Here is a 19,616-nt window from a genome sequence, read left to right on the forward strand (position 1 = left end):
AAAGTGCTTTACAGCCAATGAAATACTTTATGAAGTGCGATCGCTGTTGCAATGTAGGAAACGCGGCAGCCAATTTGCGCACAGCAAGCTCCCACAAACTGCAATGTGATAATGACCAGATACTCTCTTTATTAGTGAACTTGATTGAGGGATAAATATTGGCCCCAGGACAGCGAGGATAACTTCCCCTGCTCCTTTTCAAAATAGTGCCATGTGATTTTTTACGTCCATCTGAGAGAGCAGACGGGGCCTCGGTTTAACATCTCACATGAAAGACGGCACCTCCGACAGTGCAGCGCTCCCTCAGTACTGCACTGGGAGTGACAGCCTAGATTTTTGTGCTCAAGTCTCTGGAGTGGGACTTGAACCTCACAGCCTTTCTGACTCGGAGGCGAGGGTGCTACCCACTGAGCCACTGGCTGACAAGAAAAATGGAAAGCAGCAATTAAATCTGGATTGGGCGTAACTGAAAAAAAAATGGTTATAAATAAGCACAAACAAAAATACAGACTGGTAACCCATATGATATAGATGACATTCAACTCTATTAATTCAACCTATTGGCACGTGTGGAATGTTACTCAAGTGTTAGAACAGTCATGGGCCAGAACTTCGGGTCCCCACGGGTGAGTACGCATGGGGTACTCACGCGTAGGCCCAACGAAAGTGCCAGTTTCGTGCATGCATTGCGCATGCGCGGGAAACCGGAACTTCCGTTACCTTAAAGGAAGGGTTTAACAGGTCGAAAGCGTGCGCCGGAGAGGCAGCGCGTATGCCTGGAACTTCCGTTTCTTTTGCAGCTTACTCCGGGAGGGTAAGTCTCCAGGAGCTATGCTTTTAAAAAGCAGTCACAAGGCCTGCTTTTAACAAGGTAAGTGGTGAATTAAGTAAAATTAAAACATTTTTTCCACAGGTTTATTATTTTTAAATACTTTAAAGAAAGGTAAGTTTATTTTAGCCCCGTTAGAAACTGTAATTAACTTTTTCAAAAATTTAAATTATTGTTTAAAATAGTTATTTTATGTAATTTATAGTTATTTTAAAAATGTGATTTTTTTTATTTATTTGAAGTTTTAGTGATGTTTTGGGGCTGAATTGTATTCATAGATTTGACAGGCCTGCCTGTCAAATCTATGAATACAGATTCCCTGCTACCATTGGCTCTCCATGGCCCACGTGATCCCAGGGGACGCTTCGAACTAACTGCGCCCCTGGGATACGCAAGCACTGCGCGCCGGCAGTTGGAGCAGGCCCAGGATCGGAATCCCACGCGGGCCCACAACTCAACGGCCGGCGCGCTAGGTAAGTGCAGGTCGGGGGCTTGCACCCGCGGGAAGCCTCCGACCCGAATTTCTGGGCCCATGATGTACTACCGCTTATATAAGATGTAGTTCTAAACTACTAATATCTATAATTTAAATGGAAGGATTATTGGCTCAAGATAAATGAGAATAAAATTGTGATAATGAGGCATGGGTGATGGGAATGACGAATGTGAGTAGTGCTTGAAGATCGCTCATCCATTAGCGCAGAATCATACCTTCACAGATCTCCAAAGCATAATTGCAGAAGATTAATTAATTGACAGGAAAATTAATATGCAAATTTGCTAAAAGTGGGAAAGAGATTCAACTGAATGAAGGAAGGCACTGGGAGTCAAGGAGGACTTTCATCGGGGTAAATATGAAATTCTGTGGTGCAGTTATAGACTACTAACACTTTAGTAAGCACCTGAAACGTGGATGGCAAAAAATGACAGAGGAACAATGATAGTTAGAGGCGGGTTGCAGATCCAAAGAAACAGACATAAGGACATAAGAATTCGGAGCAGGAGTCGGCCACACGGCCCCTCGAGCCTGCTCCGCCATTCAATAAGGTCATGGCTGATCTTCGACCTCAACTCCACTTTCTCGCCCGATCTCCATATCCCTTGATTCCCCTAGAGACCAAAAATCTATCGATCTCAGCCTTGAATATACTCAAAGACTCAGCATGCACAGCCCTCTGGGGCAGACGATGTGGGCGGTTTACTTTTCTGGTGGGCACTGTCTGGGCGGCAGGTGTTGCGATTATGCTGGCCGCTGCATGCCCTCGGCCAAAGGCCGGGGCCATTTTCATGGCTGCGTGTCATCGGGTGAACTGTGAGCACAATGCTGGCTGGCAGCTCGCCAATTGGGGGAGGGGATGGGAGGCGAGAGGGGGCGGGAAAATCCGGCAACTCCTTCGTGCAGCCGAGTCGAGGGTTTTTGGAGTAAGTGATGGCAGGAAGCGATCATGGAGGAGGCATGGAGGGCAGGAAGAATTGTGCTGGGCGAAGGCAAACATTTATGAATGTTCCTCTTTGCTCTACAAAAATCAGTGTCACAGGCGTTTTGCTGCTTTTACTGAGCAGCTGCAATGGCCCCTTCAAGGACCGCTGGCTAGCGGTACCTAAAAATTGCATCTGTGTCCTACCGATGGCATAGGACTTTGATTAACATATTACAAGCTGGTTCCTGCCTAATACAAGTGGTGTTCTGGCCACCCATTTCCACGATGGTTGGTTCGGGTGTGGGAGCAGGGCACTGAGTTCAGTGCTGCAATTTTCGGAGCGCAAATACCCCTTGACGTAAGAAAACTACTAGGCACTTGGTCTGAATATTAAACAAGGCTTTAATCAACTGTTTTTCAACATGGAGATCTAGTTGTGACCTTCACTAGTTCCTGTTAAAGAATGTCCTGAGCAAGCTGGGCCCATGCCCGAGTATTTATGCTCTCCCTGGACAGCGCCACCAGCAGGCCACCCAGTATTACGTCATAAGTCATTTCCACATGAATGGCAAGATTCATGTCACCCCTTCCTGCCCAGCAGAGAGCATGAAAATTGGCCCCTTTATCAATACAAATTGGAATCGCTAAATCGCAGTTGAAGAATTGTATGAATGGTAACGATGATGATGATAACGATAGCGGAGAAAGTGAGATAGCTGAAACATACTAACAGCATCGTAAATTATTGGAGTGGGGCCATGAACATGGAACCAATTCGCGGCTCGGTGGGCAGCACCCTTGTCTCTGAGTCAGAAGGTTGTGGGTTCATAGTCCCACGCCAGAGACTTGAGCACAAAAATCTAGGCTGACACTCCAGTGCAGTGCTGAGGGAGTTGCTGCACTGTCAGAGGTGCCGTCTTTCGGATGAGACGTTAAACCGAGGCCCCGTCTGCCCCCTCAGGTGGACGTAAAAAATCCCACGGCACTATTTTGAAGAAGAGCAGGGGAGTTATCCCCGGTGTCCTGGGGCCAATATTTATTCCTCAATCAACATCACTAAAACAGAATGGCCCGGATATTCGGGTCGGGGGCTTCCTGCGGGTGCAAGCCCCCGACCTGCACTTAACTTGCGCGCCGGCCGTTGTGCTGTGGGCCCCCGTGGAATTCCGATCCGGGGCCTCCTCCAACTGCTGGTGCGCAGTGCTTGCGTATCCCGGGGCGCAGTTAGTTTGATGTGTCCCCTGGGATCACGTGGGCCATGGGGAGCCAATCGGAGCAGGGAATGCTTCATTCATAAGTTTGACATGAAGGACTGTCAAACTTATAAATACTATAAGCCCCAAAACATCACTAAATCTTCAAATAATTTTTTTTTTTAAATCACATTTTTAAAATAAACTATAAATTAAATGAAATAACTATTTTAAACAATAATTTAAATTTTTGAAAAAAATAATTTTATTTTCTAATGGGGCTAAAAATAAACTTACCTTTCTTTATATATTTAAAAATAATAAACCTGTGGAAAATTTTTTTTAATTTTAATTAATTCACCACTTATCTTGTAAAAAGCAGGCCTTGCGACTGCTTTTTAAATGTCTATCTTCTGGCGACTTACCCTCCCGGGAAAACCTGCAAAAAAAAACGTAAGTTCGATGCGCACGCGCTGCCTCTCCTGCGCACACATTCGAACTCTTAACCCTTTCTTTCAGGGGAACGCAAGTGCCGCTTTCCCGCGCATGCGCAGTGCATGCAGGAAACCGGCACTTCCATTGGGCTTGCGGGTGAGTACCCGGTGCGTACTCACCCCGTGGAGACCCGAAGTTCTGGGCCAATATTATCTGGTCATTATCACATTGCTGTGTGTGGGAGCTTGCTGTGCGCAAATTGGCTGCTGCATTTCCTACATTACAACAGCGACTACACTTCAAAAAGTACTTCATTGGCTGTAAAGTGCTTTGGGACATCCTGAGGTCATGAAGGGTGCTATAGAAATGCAAGTCTTTCTTTTTCTTTATAGAAGAGATAGCAGGGAAAGTGATCAACTTCAGTTTGGGTGAGAAACTGGAAGAGCAGTTTTCTATAGAAATGGAAACCGGGCGAGCGATTCGCAACGTCATGTTACCACCCATTGGTTAGAAAGTGAAAATCCTCTCCAGCTTAACTGGGTGGCATATGTTAGTGCAGAGAGGCTTTTTAAAAAAAAAAAATTATTCATTGATGGGATGTGGGCGTCGCTGGCTGGTTAGGCCTGCATTTAGTGCCCATCCCTAATTGCCCTTGAGAAGATGGTGGTGAGCCGCCTTCTTGAACCGCTGCAGTCCATATGGTGTAGGTACACCCACAATGCTGTTAGGAAGGGAGTTCCAGGATTTTGGCCCAGCGACAGTGAAGGAACGGCGATACAGGTCCAAGTCAGGATGGGGTGTGGCTTGGAGGGGAACTTGTAGGTGGTGATGTTCGCATGCGTCTGCTGCCCTTGTCCTTCTAAGTGGTAGAGGTCGCGGGTTTGGAAGGTGCTGTTGAAGGAGCTTTGGCGAGTTGCTGCAGTGCATCTTGTAGATGGTACACACTGCAGCCACAGTGTGCCGGTGGTGGAGGGAGTGAATGTTGAAGGTGGTGGATGGAGTGCCAATCAAGCAGGCTGCTTTATCCTGAATGGTGTCGAGCTTCTTGAGTGTTGTTGGAGCTGCACTCATCCAGGCAAGTGGAGAGTATTCCATCACACTCCTGACTTGTGCCTTGTAGATGGTGGAAAGGCTTTGGGGAGTCAGGAGGTGAGACACTCGCCACAGAATTCCCAGCCTCTGGCCTGCTCTTGTAGCCACAGTATTTATATGACTGGTCCAGTTCAGTTTCTGATCAATGGTAACCCCCAGGATGTTGATAGTGGGGGATTCAGCGATGGTAATGCCATTGAATGTCAAGGGGAGATGGTTAGAGTCTCACTTGTTGGAGATGGTCATTGCCGGGCACTTGTGTGGTGCGAATGTTACTTGCCACTTGTCAGCCCAAGTCTGAATGTTGTCCAGGTCTTGCTGCATATGGACACGGACTGCGTCAGTATCTGACGAGTCTCGAATAGTGCTGAACAGTGTGCAATCATCAGCGAACATCCCCACTTCTGACCTTATGATGGAGGGAAGGTCATTGATGAAACAGCTGAAGATGGTTGGGCCTAGGACACTGCCCTGAGGAACTCCTGCAGTGATGTCATGTGATTGAGATGAATGACCTCCAACAACCACAGCCAACTTCCTTTATGCTAGGTATGATTCCAACCAATGGAGAGTTTTCCCCTTGGTTCCCATTGACTTCAGTTTTGCTAGGGCTCCTTGATGCCACACTCGATCAAATGCTGCCTTGATGTCAAGGGCAGTCACTCTCACCTCACCTCTTGAGTTCAGCTCTTTTGTCCATGTTTGGACCAAGGCTGTAATGAGGTCAGGAGCTGAGTGGCCCTGGCAGAACCAAAACTGGATGTCAGTTAGCAGGTTCACAGAATCACAGAATCACAGAAACCCCACAGTGCAGATAGAGGCCATTTCGGCCCATCGAGCCTGCACCGACACATATCCCACCCGATCCCTGTAACCCCACGTATTTAATCCCCCTAACACTAAGGGTTAATTTATCATAGCCAATCAACCTAACCCGCACATCTTTGGACTGTGGGAGGAAACCGGAGCACCCGGAGGAAACCCACGCAAACATGGGGAGAATGTGCAAACTCCACACAGTCACCTGAGGCCGGATTCGAATCTGGGTCCCTGGCGCTGTGAGGCAACAGTGCTAACCACTATGCCACCGTGTTGTCGGCTGTAGCACCCAATATTAGCTTGTCTTTTCTCTTCACAGTTGCTGACTGACTTGCTATCTATTCCGAACATTTCCTGTCCTTCTTCTTTCTGATTTACAGGCCTAGAAATCCGATAAGGCCTGAAAACGGGCGGTGTCACTACGGAGCGAGGTTTGCTGGCCTCCTTAAAAACATTGCAGGCAGCTTGATAGCACTGTCGACGACACCTTCCATCACTTTGCTGATGATTGAGAGTAGACTGATGGGACGGTAATTGGCCGGGTCGGATTTGTCCTGCTTTTTGTAGACAGGACATACTTGGGCAATTTTCCACATTGCCGGGTAGATGCCAGTGTTGTAGCTGTACTGGAACAGCTTGGCTAGGGGCGCAACTAGTTCTGGAACACAAGTCTTCACTACTATTGCCGGAATGTTGTCAGGGCCCATAGCCTTTGCAGTATCCAGTGTCTTCAGCTGGACTGAATAAAACTATGGGGCAACATATGTAAAAGTGGTGTTTGACTGTCAATGACTTAGAGTGGTTCCTCTTTCTGCCTGACCGAATTTGCAATAAAAATAATACCAGATGGAACATATGTATCGGATTGTAGCAATATTTTTCAACACATTACCCTCGACAACCTATTTCACCAGGTATTATTTCTGCTAGGAAACCCATGTTTAATGAAGCCAAGAGACGATCTAAACAGTAGGCTAAATACCAATTATATAAAGCTGTATACCTTTATGGCAATAACATAAACATTCCAATGTTTATGATATTAATAGCCAACTGTTTCAAACAGCATTGGGTTTTGTCAAGAGAAACCACTCCTGAACTGCAGTGATTATTTAACTATTCAATGTTTCTTGAATATTCACCACCTCACAACTTTTTCAAAATGATGAGAATGGTCTAATTGGAAAAAGCAACCAAATAGTGGATCATCAGTTTTTTATTCATGACTATATTTTCACTCGAATTTGGAATTCTAAGGGGCAAAAATTCAGCACCTTATCGCCTCCAGTTAGCGGCAGCAGATGGCGCTGATGCAGTAGCGCCGGGACGAGGCGAATCCAGCACCGCACGGCAAATCCGGCCCCCTCCCCCCGTTGCGCCACCGGTACGAGGTACCGCTGGGGACTTCAATGCCAGGCAGATCATGACACCAGTGAGCCTGCAACGAGCACTGGCCGCCCGATCTGGAAAATTCATTGTCGCCACTTACCTTAGCTCCTCCACCAGACAGTGACAGGGAGAGCTGGCGTGCAGCTCCAGGAAGCCGGCACCAGCGATGTTATTTAAAGACATCAGCATTAATCGCTTGCACCTCTGAGGGCACATTAGTTGTTTCTTGTCATTTTCAGCCACTGAACAGTTTCTATGAGTAATTTTAAGCTTCTTTTGTATCAGCAGCCTTCTGGCAACTACAAAGTAGCTAATTTTATTGTTCAAAGATTCAAACTGCTACACTTGGCAACATTAATGGGGGTTGTACTGGCGCCACCTCACCCTCCAGGATCTACGGCGGAGGGAGCGCAGGCAGCCAGAAATACAGGAACATGTGCACAGAGGGATGAGGAGGGACATCAGGGCTCTCACCGGGAGGCCTTACCCTTCGAGGGTATTCCAGCAGCACTTCTCCTACCTTCAATTAAGCGAGGAGCAGTGTATTAGAAGGCTCCGCATCACGAAGGTGGCGGTCACAGAACCCTGCCACCACCTCCAAACAGACCTTGAGCCTCACGCCAAGATGACTTAAATCCCAGGGGCTAAAAATTGAGTAGCGCCCCATTTGAGGTGCTAACTTCGCCGGGGCGCTACTTTTAGCACCCAGATTAATTAGCGCCCCCGCGCCGGAACTTCAGTGGTTGCACCCCAATAGGGAAGCGGGGTGCTACTGGAAGCGCCCCGCATCCCTCTTGGGGCGCTGCGCGTCAATATCGCGGCGTTACGTGCCGCGGTATTGCAGGCCTTCCTCACCTTCTTAAAGGGGAGGGGCCTTGTGCAGAGCGACCCGGAGCCCAGCAGGGCCCCCGGGGATCGGGGTGCCGTCAAAAGAGCCCAGCACTCAAGAGAAGTGCCGTGCTCTTGGAGCGCAGTCGACACTCCACGGGGAGGACCGTTCTGGAGGCCGGGGACAGGCGCGCTGGCAGGCGGCCAGCAACAAAAATGGCCGGCCCACACCTCGCCTTTAAATTGTGCCTCCCCAGGCCGCAGGTAGGCCCCCCTGACCCCGTCGGACATAGCGTCTGGCGGTAAGTCAGGGGGTGCTCCTGAAGATCGGGGCACGAGCGGGGCATTGCGCATAGCGATAACATCATCGCCAGCGGTGCAGTGCAGCGAGGCGCTACTGGCTGAATTTCGCGGGAGGCGTGGGCAGCGCTGTGTCCGGATGCTAGTTGCTTTGCGCCCCATTAGCACCCTCTTAGGGTGCTAACGGGAGGTACAAAGCAACCCAATTTTTTCCACCCAGATCCCTTTTGCTCACCACATCCCCATCATACCGTCCCTGTGCCACGCAACATCGCAGCGTCCTCCTGGGTGCAAAGGTGAAATGGGAGAGACCACAAAATATTGCAAACTCCATGAATAAATTTATGTATAAACATATCAAACATATCACATTCATTCTAATAACTAATGACCCTTGTGCCTGCCATATTTGAATAGCTGTCATGGTGTGCAAAGCGTGAGCTGTGGGTGTGAGTGTTGGTAGGTCGATGGGACAAACATAAATTAATATTAAATGTAAGTGAATGTTCAAATCATTTTAAAAATGTTATTTTAACATTTATTTTAACCCTTACGCTGGTAAAAGAAGGCCCTACGCCTGCTTTTACCGGGTGTAAGGGTTTGGTAGGTATTCGCTGGGCAGTACAGTAGTTGGCAAATAGCCCCACCCTGCACCAGCGAAACTGAATTTACAGTGGATGGGTACGTTCTGTCAAGGAGAAACTTGACAGGTCGCAAGTTCTGAGTTTTCGCGCACGCACATCGCACGCAGAAACCCAGAACTTGTGGGGCACTTACGTAAAATCCGGGCCAGTGAAGGGAGTAGATTGTGTTCCAGCTGACAGTTTCTTTCAATTAAATAGGTTAGGGAGGATCAGGGGCCACAAACTGAAGTTGTATGAGGCCAGATCTAGGTTAGATGTCAGGAGGTGGTTCTTTTCCCAGAGAACAGTGGGCCTCTGGAACAGGCTGCCGTCTAGTGAGGTGAACGCTGACTCACTGAATCCCTTCAAGCAAGAGTTGTACTTGTTTCTGGCTGGGTTGGAGATTGCCTCTTACAGAAGGTAAGTACCGCAGGCAATTCATAGCCAGTGCGATCTCCTGGACTAGTTTCGATCGCCTCGATGGGTCAGAGAGGAATTTCCCAGATTTTTATCCCCAAATTGTCCTGGGTTTTTTATCTGGCTTTTCCCCTCTCCCAGAAGATCACACGGTTTCGGGTGGGGTGAAGATTATATATTGTGATACACGAAGTATCGCCATTGAGTGGGACAGGCTGGGTGGACCAGAGGGTCTTTACCTGTCCGTCATTGTTCGTAGATTCATAAATACATTTATAAGTAGATATGAAACAAACAAATATTTTCATCATCCAATTTTTTTCTGACTGAATTCGTACTGGTACATAAATTTTTGTCAAATGACATTTGCACATCCTGACCTATTCTATGTAACAGAACTTTGTTCTTATACAGAATGTTGTAATACTGTTAGTGAATGGTCTACTTTACCTTAAGGAGTAATCTTTTAAAATCTGTTGTGTGATTATTAACTATTCATTGCTTAAATGACTAATTGTAATTTGCTTTAGTCGCAATAATCTTTTATCCTGGTGAGTGCTCAGCAACATGCAGGTTGCGTTCTGAGCAGTTACGCCAATGTTCTCCAAAAATGACCCACCGGCCCATGTAGGATCAGTGGGAGGGCACCTGATTTGCATGGGGCTGGCTAGCTAGCTGCAACACTGCGGACACATTTTGAGTGCTCACCTGCCCCACACTGCCATAGACACCAACGTCTGTCTTCTATCCTGGGAGGTGGAGGCGCCTGGGCCCAAGCCCCCACGACAACAAGAAACAGGAGGCCAGCATGAAAACTTTCCATTCCGCCTTCGGATGTCTATTGCTCTGGCCTGGACCCATTAACGCCCCCCCCCCCCCCCCCCCCACCAGCCCCACTCCCCCTCCAGTGGAGCCCACATGCATCCTCCTGAAGGCCAGAACGTCTCACCTGACTGAGTGTACTGGCCTCCAGACATACGCCAGGCCTCATATAAACCAGAGGTGTGGGATCTCCAGGCGTAGGGAGTCCCAGCCTCAGACCACTCCCTCTTCCGCGTCACTGGTCATGTAATGGGTAGACCGGGGCTCTATCCCTTACAGGTCCTGCGGTGAATCCCATCAAGAGTGCGATGGATTGACTGAGTTAATTCAGCCCTTATAAATTTTTGCATTAAAACGTCATTGACCTGCATAAATTATCTAAAGCAATCAATGTCAGGAGATCAGGGTAAAAGAATAAAAGAATAAAAGAAGGACACCCTCAAAGCCTCCTTGAAAAAGTGTAACATCCCCACCGACACCTGGGAATCCCTGGCTCAAGACCGACAAAGTGGAGGAGAAGCATCCGGGAAGGCGCCGAGCACCTCGAGTCTCTTCGCCGGGAGCAGGCAGAAGCCAAGCGCAGGCAGCGCAAGGAGCGCACGTCAACCCAAGCACCCCATCCACCCGCCCCTTCAACCACCATCTGCCCCACCTGTGACAGAGACTGTAGGTCCCGCATTGGACTCATCAGTCACCTGAGAACTAATTTTTAATGTGGAAGCAAGTCATCCTTCATTCAGAGGGACTGCCTAAGAAGAGAAGAACAGAATGTTATACTCTGAGCTACACTCTCGCGCGGGTTTGTTATTTGCGTTGAATGTGATCGACAGATAGATTTTTGGACTCTAGGGGAATCAAGGGATATGGCGATCAGGCGGGAAAGTGGAGTTGAGGCTGAAGATCAGCCATGATCTTATTGAATGGCGGAGCAGGCTCGATGAGCCATACGGCCGACTCCTACTCCTAATTCTTATGTTCTAATGGAAGCTGAGGACTGCTGGCATTTTAAATAAAGAATGTTTTCACTTTTCAGATCCAGGTGAGCTTTGGCATGAATTAAATCCAAAGAGAATCTGCCTCCAGTCCAACAATGTGCTCCAAATTTAACACCAGGGTAGCTTCTCCTGCTGTGTGATATTTACTGTGTAACTGAAAGGCACATTCTGTTCTGCGACATGCCAATTTACAGCCGTAATATTTTTTAGACGGTGAATTTACAACTGCTAGGATTGGATTCAGACAGCCCAAAGCTAATCTTGCCGAGGGCAGTTAGAGCAGGCAGAAAAAGATGAGCCTTTCATCAATCCCGAATAAATTTGAACCCGGCTTCAGAGATCAAAGGACGTTGTCAACCTACTGTACCACTCAATCATTCTGCAAGCATAATTTATAATGGTGTCTCTCAATTGCTCAGCAATCCAATCACTCACTATTGCTTTACTTCATTAAATATTAAAGATGCTCTTATCGGATGGCAGTCACAATGCTCGCAAAACATCTGGATGCCTGTTGCTCAAATCGAGGTAGCAGCAGTTGGTTTTCTTGGGACACCTCCGGCTGTCGAAATTGGTAGACAATTGTCCGTAAGCAATAAAACAGAAGCGATGATTGAAAAAAAAATGTGCAATCTGTTCCGCTTCCTCTCTTGACAAGAACAGCCAGCTCCGACAAATTGTTTCAGCTTTAACCTCAATGAAGGAAAAAAAAAATTGGCTAAAATAATTGAGGGTGAAATTGGACTTTGCCAATAACGCACAATGCGCTCACAGCGAATTGGCAGCTTGTTCTACACGCCGCCCGATTGTAGTCAATGGGGGACAAAAAAAGTAGCATAGTGTATAATGGGTTAACTATTCAGTATGAGGGGTTTCGCGTTGCTGGCAAAGACCAACTACACCCCCATTGTATTTTCACCAACTACAGGAAACTCTTTTTTATCCGGCACCGACGGGACCGGCGTGGTGCCGGTTTATCAAAAAGTCCGGATTACAGAGAGGTATAGTAAAAGGTACGAGAGCCCCGTACACGGCCACAGATCCAGGCGTCCCTGTTGCATAGCAACAAGTGCAGGAACCCCATTACACGGTCACAGATCCAGGAACAGCCACTAATATGAAATAAAACTTACCTGAACCTACTCCTGAATTTTGCAGGTTAACAGAGATTTCCGGTTATTTAGGTGCCGGTAAATCGAGAGTTTCCTGTAAATTACATTTTCCGCCCAGACTAAAATTAAAATTCAAGAATAAAAATATGAGATTAAATTACAATTAAGGAGTAGTTTTAGGAATCCCCATCTGGCTTATGGCTTTGCCAATGGAATGGGCAATCAGACAGGTGGATAACAGGCAGGGGGGCTTCTTGAGTTTTATCCTCGCTACATGCACACTACCCAAGCTAACTATTCACTGAAAGGAACGCGGGAAGCATCATAAGAAACCAGCCATCTATTTTATGTGCCTGCCTTCTGTTTGTTGGAAGTGTTTTATTTGCTGTTTTCTGCCTTGTACTTTTTCTTCCTTGGTATGAGAGGGTGGAAGGGTCTGCTTAACATAGAAACATAGAAGATAGGAGCAGGAGTAGGCCATTCGGCCCCTCAGCCTGCTGCGCCATTTAATGCAATCATGGCTGATCATCCAAAATGACGTTTCTGCGACTGAACACATCCTCACTAGGACAGTCAGTCAGGGTAGACTTCTTGGGATATACTAGTCCTGGTCATTTTTACCCCTTCCTGGGCTTTGAAGCCCATGGCCAGAGAAGTAGCTTAAGCAGAAACAACAGTGAGGAATCGGATTGCATCGTCCTCTTTCTGGGAGTCAAGTACTGTCGCTAGATCATGCACATTAGGCTTTTTGTACTTTTTAGCTTCCCTCATGGACGATTGGAGGCAATTTAACATGGAGAAGGGTAAAAAAACATGAGTAAGTTGAGACAATATCTAAATCTGGTGCACATAACCACATTCCATTCTACTCACCAGCAGGCGACATTTCCGGGACACTAGCCACATAAGGTCCATCCAGAAACTTTGGCTCATTGTCGTTAATATCCTGAACCTTAATGATAAACTCCGATTCAGGCTCCACGGGTCTTCTGGTTTCTGTATCGACAGCCTGTGCACGCAGGACATAGTAAGACTTTTCTTCGCGATCCAGGCTCTTGATGGCATGAATGTCCCCCGTTATCTCATCGATGGTGAAAATCGAGCCAGCTCCTTGGCCTAAGAGAGTATACGTTACAGAACCATCACCGTTGTCCAGGTCAGAGTGTAGCTAGGCCAACACATAGAAATCAAAGATTATCGAGAGGGAACTGGTAAAATCAAACGTAGACCCTGTTTGATAAGTGCACCTTCCTGAAAAAACATGCAGTTTAACCATTTAGACATTCTTGAATTGATACATAAGATAGATTCCATTGCCCATTGACTATAGAAACATAGAAAAATAGGAGCAGGAGTCGGCCATTTGGCCCTTCGAGTCTGCTCCGCCATTCAATATGATCATGGCTGATCCTCTATCTCAATACCATATTCCTGCTCTCTCCCCATACCCCTTGATGCCTTTTGCGTCTAGAAGTCTATCTATCTCCTTCTTAAATATATTCAGTGACTTGGCCTCCACAGCTTTCTGTGATAGAGAATTCCACAGGTTCACCACCCTCTGAGTGAAGAAATTTCTCCTCATCACAGTTCTAAATGTCCTACCCCATATCCTGAGACTGTGACCCCTTGTTCTAGACACCCCAGCCAGGGGAAACATCCACCCTGCATCCAGTCTGTCTAGCCCTGTCAGAATTTTATATGAGATCCCCTCTCATTCTTCTAAACTCTAGTGAATACAGGCCTAGTCAACCCAATCTCTCCTCATACGACAGTCCTGCCATTCCAGGAATCAGTCTGGTGAACCTTCGCTGCACTCCCTCTATGGCAAGTATATCCTTTCTTAGGTAAGGAGGCCAAAATTTCACACAGTACTCCAGGTGTGGTCTCACCAAGGCCCTGTATAACTGTAGACTATGAATGTGTGGTGATCTGGCAAGCATCTTCCCCTTGCTTAAATAAAAACAGAAAGTGCTAGAAACACTCAGCAGGTCAGGCAGCATCTGTGGAGAGAGAAACAAAAGTTAACGTTTCAGAACCGATGAGAGGTCATCAACCTGAAACATTAACTTTACTTCCCTCTCCACAGATGCTGCCTGACCTGCTGAGTGCTTCCAGCATTTTCTGTTTTAATTTCGGATTTCCAGCATCTGCAGTATTTCGCTTTTGTATTAATCTTCTCTTCGCTTGTTCTATTTGAAATAAAGAAGTTCTAAGGAGAATTTCCATGATTACTGTGTTCTAAAACAAGCACCACAAACTGCAATAACAATTTTAAAATATAATTAGCTCAACTATTAATGAAAAAGGTGATTCATAATATTGGCCCAGAAATTGGTGTCGGGGGCTTCCCGCAGGTGCAAGCCCCCGACCTACACTTACCTAGCGCGCCGACAGTTGAAGCCTGGGCCTGCGTGCATTTCCTCTCTGTGGCCCGGTTCAGCTCCCGGCGCGCTGTGCTTGCGTGATCCAGCGGCGTAGTTAGTTCGATGAGCCGGCTGGGATCACGTGAGCACTGGGCAACCAATCGGAGGTTGCAAAAGTTCATTCATGAGTTTGATCGCAAGAACTGCCAAACTCATGAAAACTCCGGGCGCCCAAAACAGTACTTAAACTTCAAATAAAAGTTTTTTAAAATCCCACTAATTAAATGAACTAATAATAACAACTGTAAAAAACTAAAATAACAACAGAAAATGCTGGAAAAACTCAGCAAGTCAGGCAACATCCGTGGAGAGAAATTTGAGTTGACGTTTCGGGTTTGACCCTTGCTTAAATAAGGGTCAAACCCGAAACGTCAACTCAAATTTCTCTCCACGGATGTTGCCTGACTTGCTGAGTTTTTCCAGCATTTTCTGTTGTTATTTCGGATTTCCAACATCTGCAGTATTTTGCTATCGTACTGTAAAAAACTAATTGTGGTAAACTACTGTATTGTATATTGCCACCTCTGGGTGGCGCTGTGTATGGAGGCATGCCTCAGCTGACTCCACCCACCACTGTGTGGGTTTCGTTCAGACTTGTTCAGTCACTCACGAAGAAGCATGGTCTCTTCTTAGCTAATAAAAGCCTTATTCATCTCTTCTTTCGACTCGTCATCTCTTCTTCGACTCATCACCTTTTATGAAGTAATTGATAAGCGTATCAATTTTATTAGCTAAAAGTTAAATGGCGACACCTGAGGAGCAACAACAGCAACGGATACAGCAGACATTGCTGAGAGCCCTCAGACCACCACGCCTGGACCTCGACCCTCAAGAGGTGGGTGCATCAGCCAAGTTTGAACACTGGCTGAGCTGCTTTGAATCCTTCCTCGCAATCTCACAGGTTACAGAGGAGGATCACAAACTGAAAATTTTGACCGCCCAGGTGAGCCATCAAGTATATATGCTAATCCGGGACTCTAATACGTACGTGGCGGCCCTCGAGCTACTAAAAGGGCAATATACGCGCCCAGTGAACACAATTTACGCCCGACACCTCTTGGGATCCCGCAGGCAGCAACCGGGAGAATCGGTAGGGGCATTTGCACGGGCGCTACTGGCACTCTGCAGAGACTGCGATTGTAAAGCGGTAACGGCTGTGGAGCACGCGCAGGGACTCGCCTGTGATGCCTTCGTCAGGGGCCTCCAGTCAGACCACACCCGGCAGAGACTGCTAGAAAGCAAGGAACCCGACCTGAAGACGGCCATTGCCCTTGCGCTCTCGTTAGAGGAGGCCCACCGAAACCTCGAGGCATACCCCCGTAACGGCGCCGAGACATGGCAATCGAAACCGTGGGACACGGGACCGCCGCCCCCGGCACCAACCGCTGCAGCGACCCAACCGAGACAGCAGCCTCCGGTAAGAACTGCTTCGATGCCCAGTAACCAGGCCCAAAAATGCTATTTCTGTGGCCAGTTAAAACATCCCAGAGCGCACTGCCCAGCTAAGACAGCTACCTGCTCGGGCTGCGGGAAGAAAGGCCATTACGCTAACGCCTGCAAGGGGAAGCCAGCCAGCAGCGCAGCGTGCGGGCCGTGGGAGCAGCCATCTTATCCGCCATTTTGTGTACCCCCGGCCGCATGGCATCCGCCGCCATCGTATCCAACGCACTCAACCGCCATTTCGTCACCGGAACCGACCACCGTCTCGGCGGATGACTATAGTGACTCACTAAGCCACATACTGGCCTCCGTGACGCTGGATCAAGCCCTCCCTCACCATCTATCCAGCTCCATGATGGATATCGCGGTAAACGGCCGCGCCACCAGTTGCCTGATCGACAGCGGGAGCACAGAGAGTTTCGTCCACCCCGACACGGTACGTAGCCACTCCCTCACGATTCTGCCAACGCACCATCGCATTTCTATGGCGTCCAAGTCCCAGTCAATGGACATCAGCGGCTACTGTGTGGTGACCCTGTCAGTAGGGGGCACTGAATATAAAAAATTTAAACTGCTAGTCCTGCCCCGTCTTTGCGCTGCCGTCCTGCTAGGGTTGGATTTTCAGTGCCACCTTAAGAGTGTCACACTAGCATACGGTGGACCCCTCCCCCCACTCACAGTCTGCAACCAACAACTTTTAAATCGCCTGCTGCAAACCACCTGCAGCCTTTCCACATTAAATGTCCCCCCCCCTCCCCTGTTCGCTAACCTCACCCGCGACTGTAAACCCATCGCTACCAAAAGCAGGCGGTACAGTGCCGGGGACAGAGCTTTTATCAGCTCTGAGGTGGAGCGGCTATTGAAGGAGGGCATTATCGAAGGTAGCACTAGCCCCTGGCGAGCCCAGGTTGTAGTCGTTAAAACCACTGCAAAACGCCGCATGGTAATCGACTACAGCCAAACCATAAACCGGTACACCCAGCTGGACGCGTACCCCCTCCCTCGCATATCTGATATGGTCAATCAGATTGCGCAATACAAAGTATTCTCCACCATCGACCTTAAGTCAGCGTACCACCAGCTGCCCATCCGCCATGAGGACCGCCAGTATACTGCCTTCAAGGCAAACGGCCGCCTCTACCACTTCCTTAGGGTCCCCTTCGGCGTCACCAACGGGGTTTCGGTCTTCCAAAGGGAGATGGACCGAATGGTTGACCAGAACGCGCTGCGGGCAACCTTCCCCTATTTGGATAACGTCACCATCTGCGGCCACGACCAGCAGGACCACGACGTTAATCTAGCAAATTTCCTCCGTACGGCCCAACGGCTGAACCTAACGTACAATAAGGAAAAATGTATGTTTCACACCAAGCGCCTGGCCATCCTCGGCTGCGTGGTGGAGAACGGAGTCATCGGGCCCGACCCCGACAGAATGCGCCCCCTAATGGAGCTACCCCTTCCCCACTGCCAAAAAGCACTGAAGAGATGCCTGGGGTTTTTCTCCTACTACGCCCAGTGGGTGCCCCTCTATGCAGACGAAGCCAGGCCCCTCATCAAAGCCACCTCCTTCCCCCTGACACCAGAGGCGTGTGCAGCCTTCACTCTTATCAAGAACGATATCGCGAAGGCCGCAATGCACGCGGTGGATGAGTCCATCCCCTTCCAAGTGGAGAGCGATGCCTCCGACTTCGCCCTAGCCGCGACCCTTAACCAGGCGGGCAGACCCGTGGCCTTTTTCTCAAGGACCCTCCAGGGCCCCGAGACGAGACACTCCTCCGTCGAAAAGGAGGCCCAGGCTATTGTAGAAGCGGTGCGTCACTGGAGGCATTACCTGGCCGGGAAACGATTTACGGTGCTCACTGACCAGCGTTCAGTAGCTTTTATGTTTAATAATAAGCAGAGGGGTAAAATCAAGAACGACAAGATCTTGAGGTGGAGAATCGAACTCTCCACCTACAATTATGATATCTTGTATCGGCCAGGGAAACTCAATGAGCCCCCAGATGCCCTATCACGTGGTACATGCGCCAACGCGCAGAGTGATAGGCTGCAGTCCCTCCACAATGACCTCTGCCACCCGGGGGTCACCAGGTTTTTCCATTTTATCAAATCCCGTAACCTGCCCTACTCCATCGAGGAGGTCAGGACCATGACCAAGAGCTGCCAAATCTGCGCCGAGTGCAAACCGCACTTCTATAGGCCGGACAGAGCAAGCCTGATCAAGGCCACCCGCCCCTTCGAACGCCTGAGCGTCGATTTTAAAGGGCCCCTCCCCTCCGCTGACCGCAATGTGTACTTCCTCAACATAGTTGATGAGTACTCCCGTTTCCCCTTTGCCATCCCTTGCCCAGACATGACCAGTACCACGGTCATCAAGTGTCTGAATGACATCTTCGCTCTGTTCGGGTTCCCCAGCTATATACATAGCGACAGGGGCTCATCGTTCATGAGCGACGAACTTCGGCAGTACCTGCTAACAAGAGGTATCGCCACGAGCAGGACCACCAGTTACAACCCCCGGGGGAACGGCCAGGTGGAAAGGGAGAACGCGACGGTTTGGAAGGCAGTCCTCTTAGCACTAAAATCTAAGGGCCTTCCGACCTCCCGCTGGCAGGAGGTCCTCCCTGCAGCGCTCCACTCCATTCGGTCACTGCTTTGTACTGCCACTAATGCGACCCCTCATGAGAAAATGTTCGTTTTCCCCCGGAAGTCTACATCGGGAACCTCGCTACCGGCATGGTTGACTTCTCCTGGGCCCGTCCTACTGCGGAGGCACGTGAGGACGCATAAAACGGACCCCCTGGTCGAGCGGGTGCACCTCCTACACGCCAACCCCCAGTATGCCTGGGTGACATACCCAGACGGGCGGGAGGACACGGTCTCCATACGAGATCTCGCACCCTCGGGTACCCCTGAATTACCACCGTTATCCCCCTTACCACCGTTATCCCCCTTACCACTGTTATCCCCCACCACCCCTCCCAACCCAACCCCTGCAGACGGCATGCCAAAGCCCCAGGAATCTTCGCCAACCACCCAGACACCAGACCCGACGTCGGATGCTGCAACACCACCGCCGCCACCACGACGATCAGGACGTCAGACAAGGCCTCCTGATAGACTTAACTTGTAGTACCCTTCACCCCGCCGGACTTCACATTAAACAAGGGGTGAATGTGGTAAACCACTGTATTGTATATTGCCACCTCTGGGTGGCGCTGTGTATGGAGGCATGCCTCAGCTGACTCCACCCACCACTGTGTGGGTTTCGTTCAGACTTGTTCAGTCACTCACGAAGAAGCATGGTCTCTTCTTAGCTAATAAAAGCCTTATTCATCTCTTCTTTCGACTCGTCATCTCTTCTTCGACTCATCACCTTTTATGAAGTAATTGATAAGCGTATCACTAATTTAAACAATTACTCAAATTTTTGAAAAAAATAATTTTTTTAAAAATCGGGTCTAAAAATACACTTACC

At 48.7% G+C, this 19,616-nt stretch overlaps 1 protein-coding gene across 1 annotated transcript in view; it reads right to left on the bottom strand.

Annotated features, from left to right (window-relative positions):
- Positions 1-19,616, bottom strand: part of LOC147117871 (cadherin-12-like) — a 327,937-nt gene that overhangs the window by 218,623 nt on the left and 89,698 nt on the right. The window contains exon 3 of the mRNA XM_085989253.1: positions 13,149-13,443. Within this exon, the coding sequence (XP_085845379.1) occupies positions 13,149-13,443 (295 nt within the window). The remainder of the gene's footprint in view (positions 1-13,148; positions 13,444-19,616) is intronic.

The sequence above is a fragment of the Somniosus microcephalus genome, chromosome 5 (assembly GCF_052327205.1).
Source record: "Somniosus microcephalus isolate GS21.2 chromosome 5, FLI_Smic_1.0, whole genome shotgun sequence".
In the NCBI taxonomy this organism is placed as follows: Eukaryota; Metazoa; Chordata; class Chondrichthyes; order Squaliformes; family Somniosidae; genus Somniosus; species Somniosus microcephalus.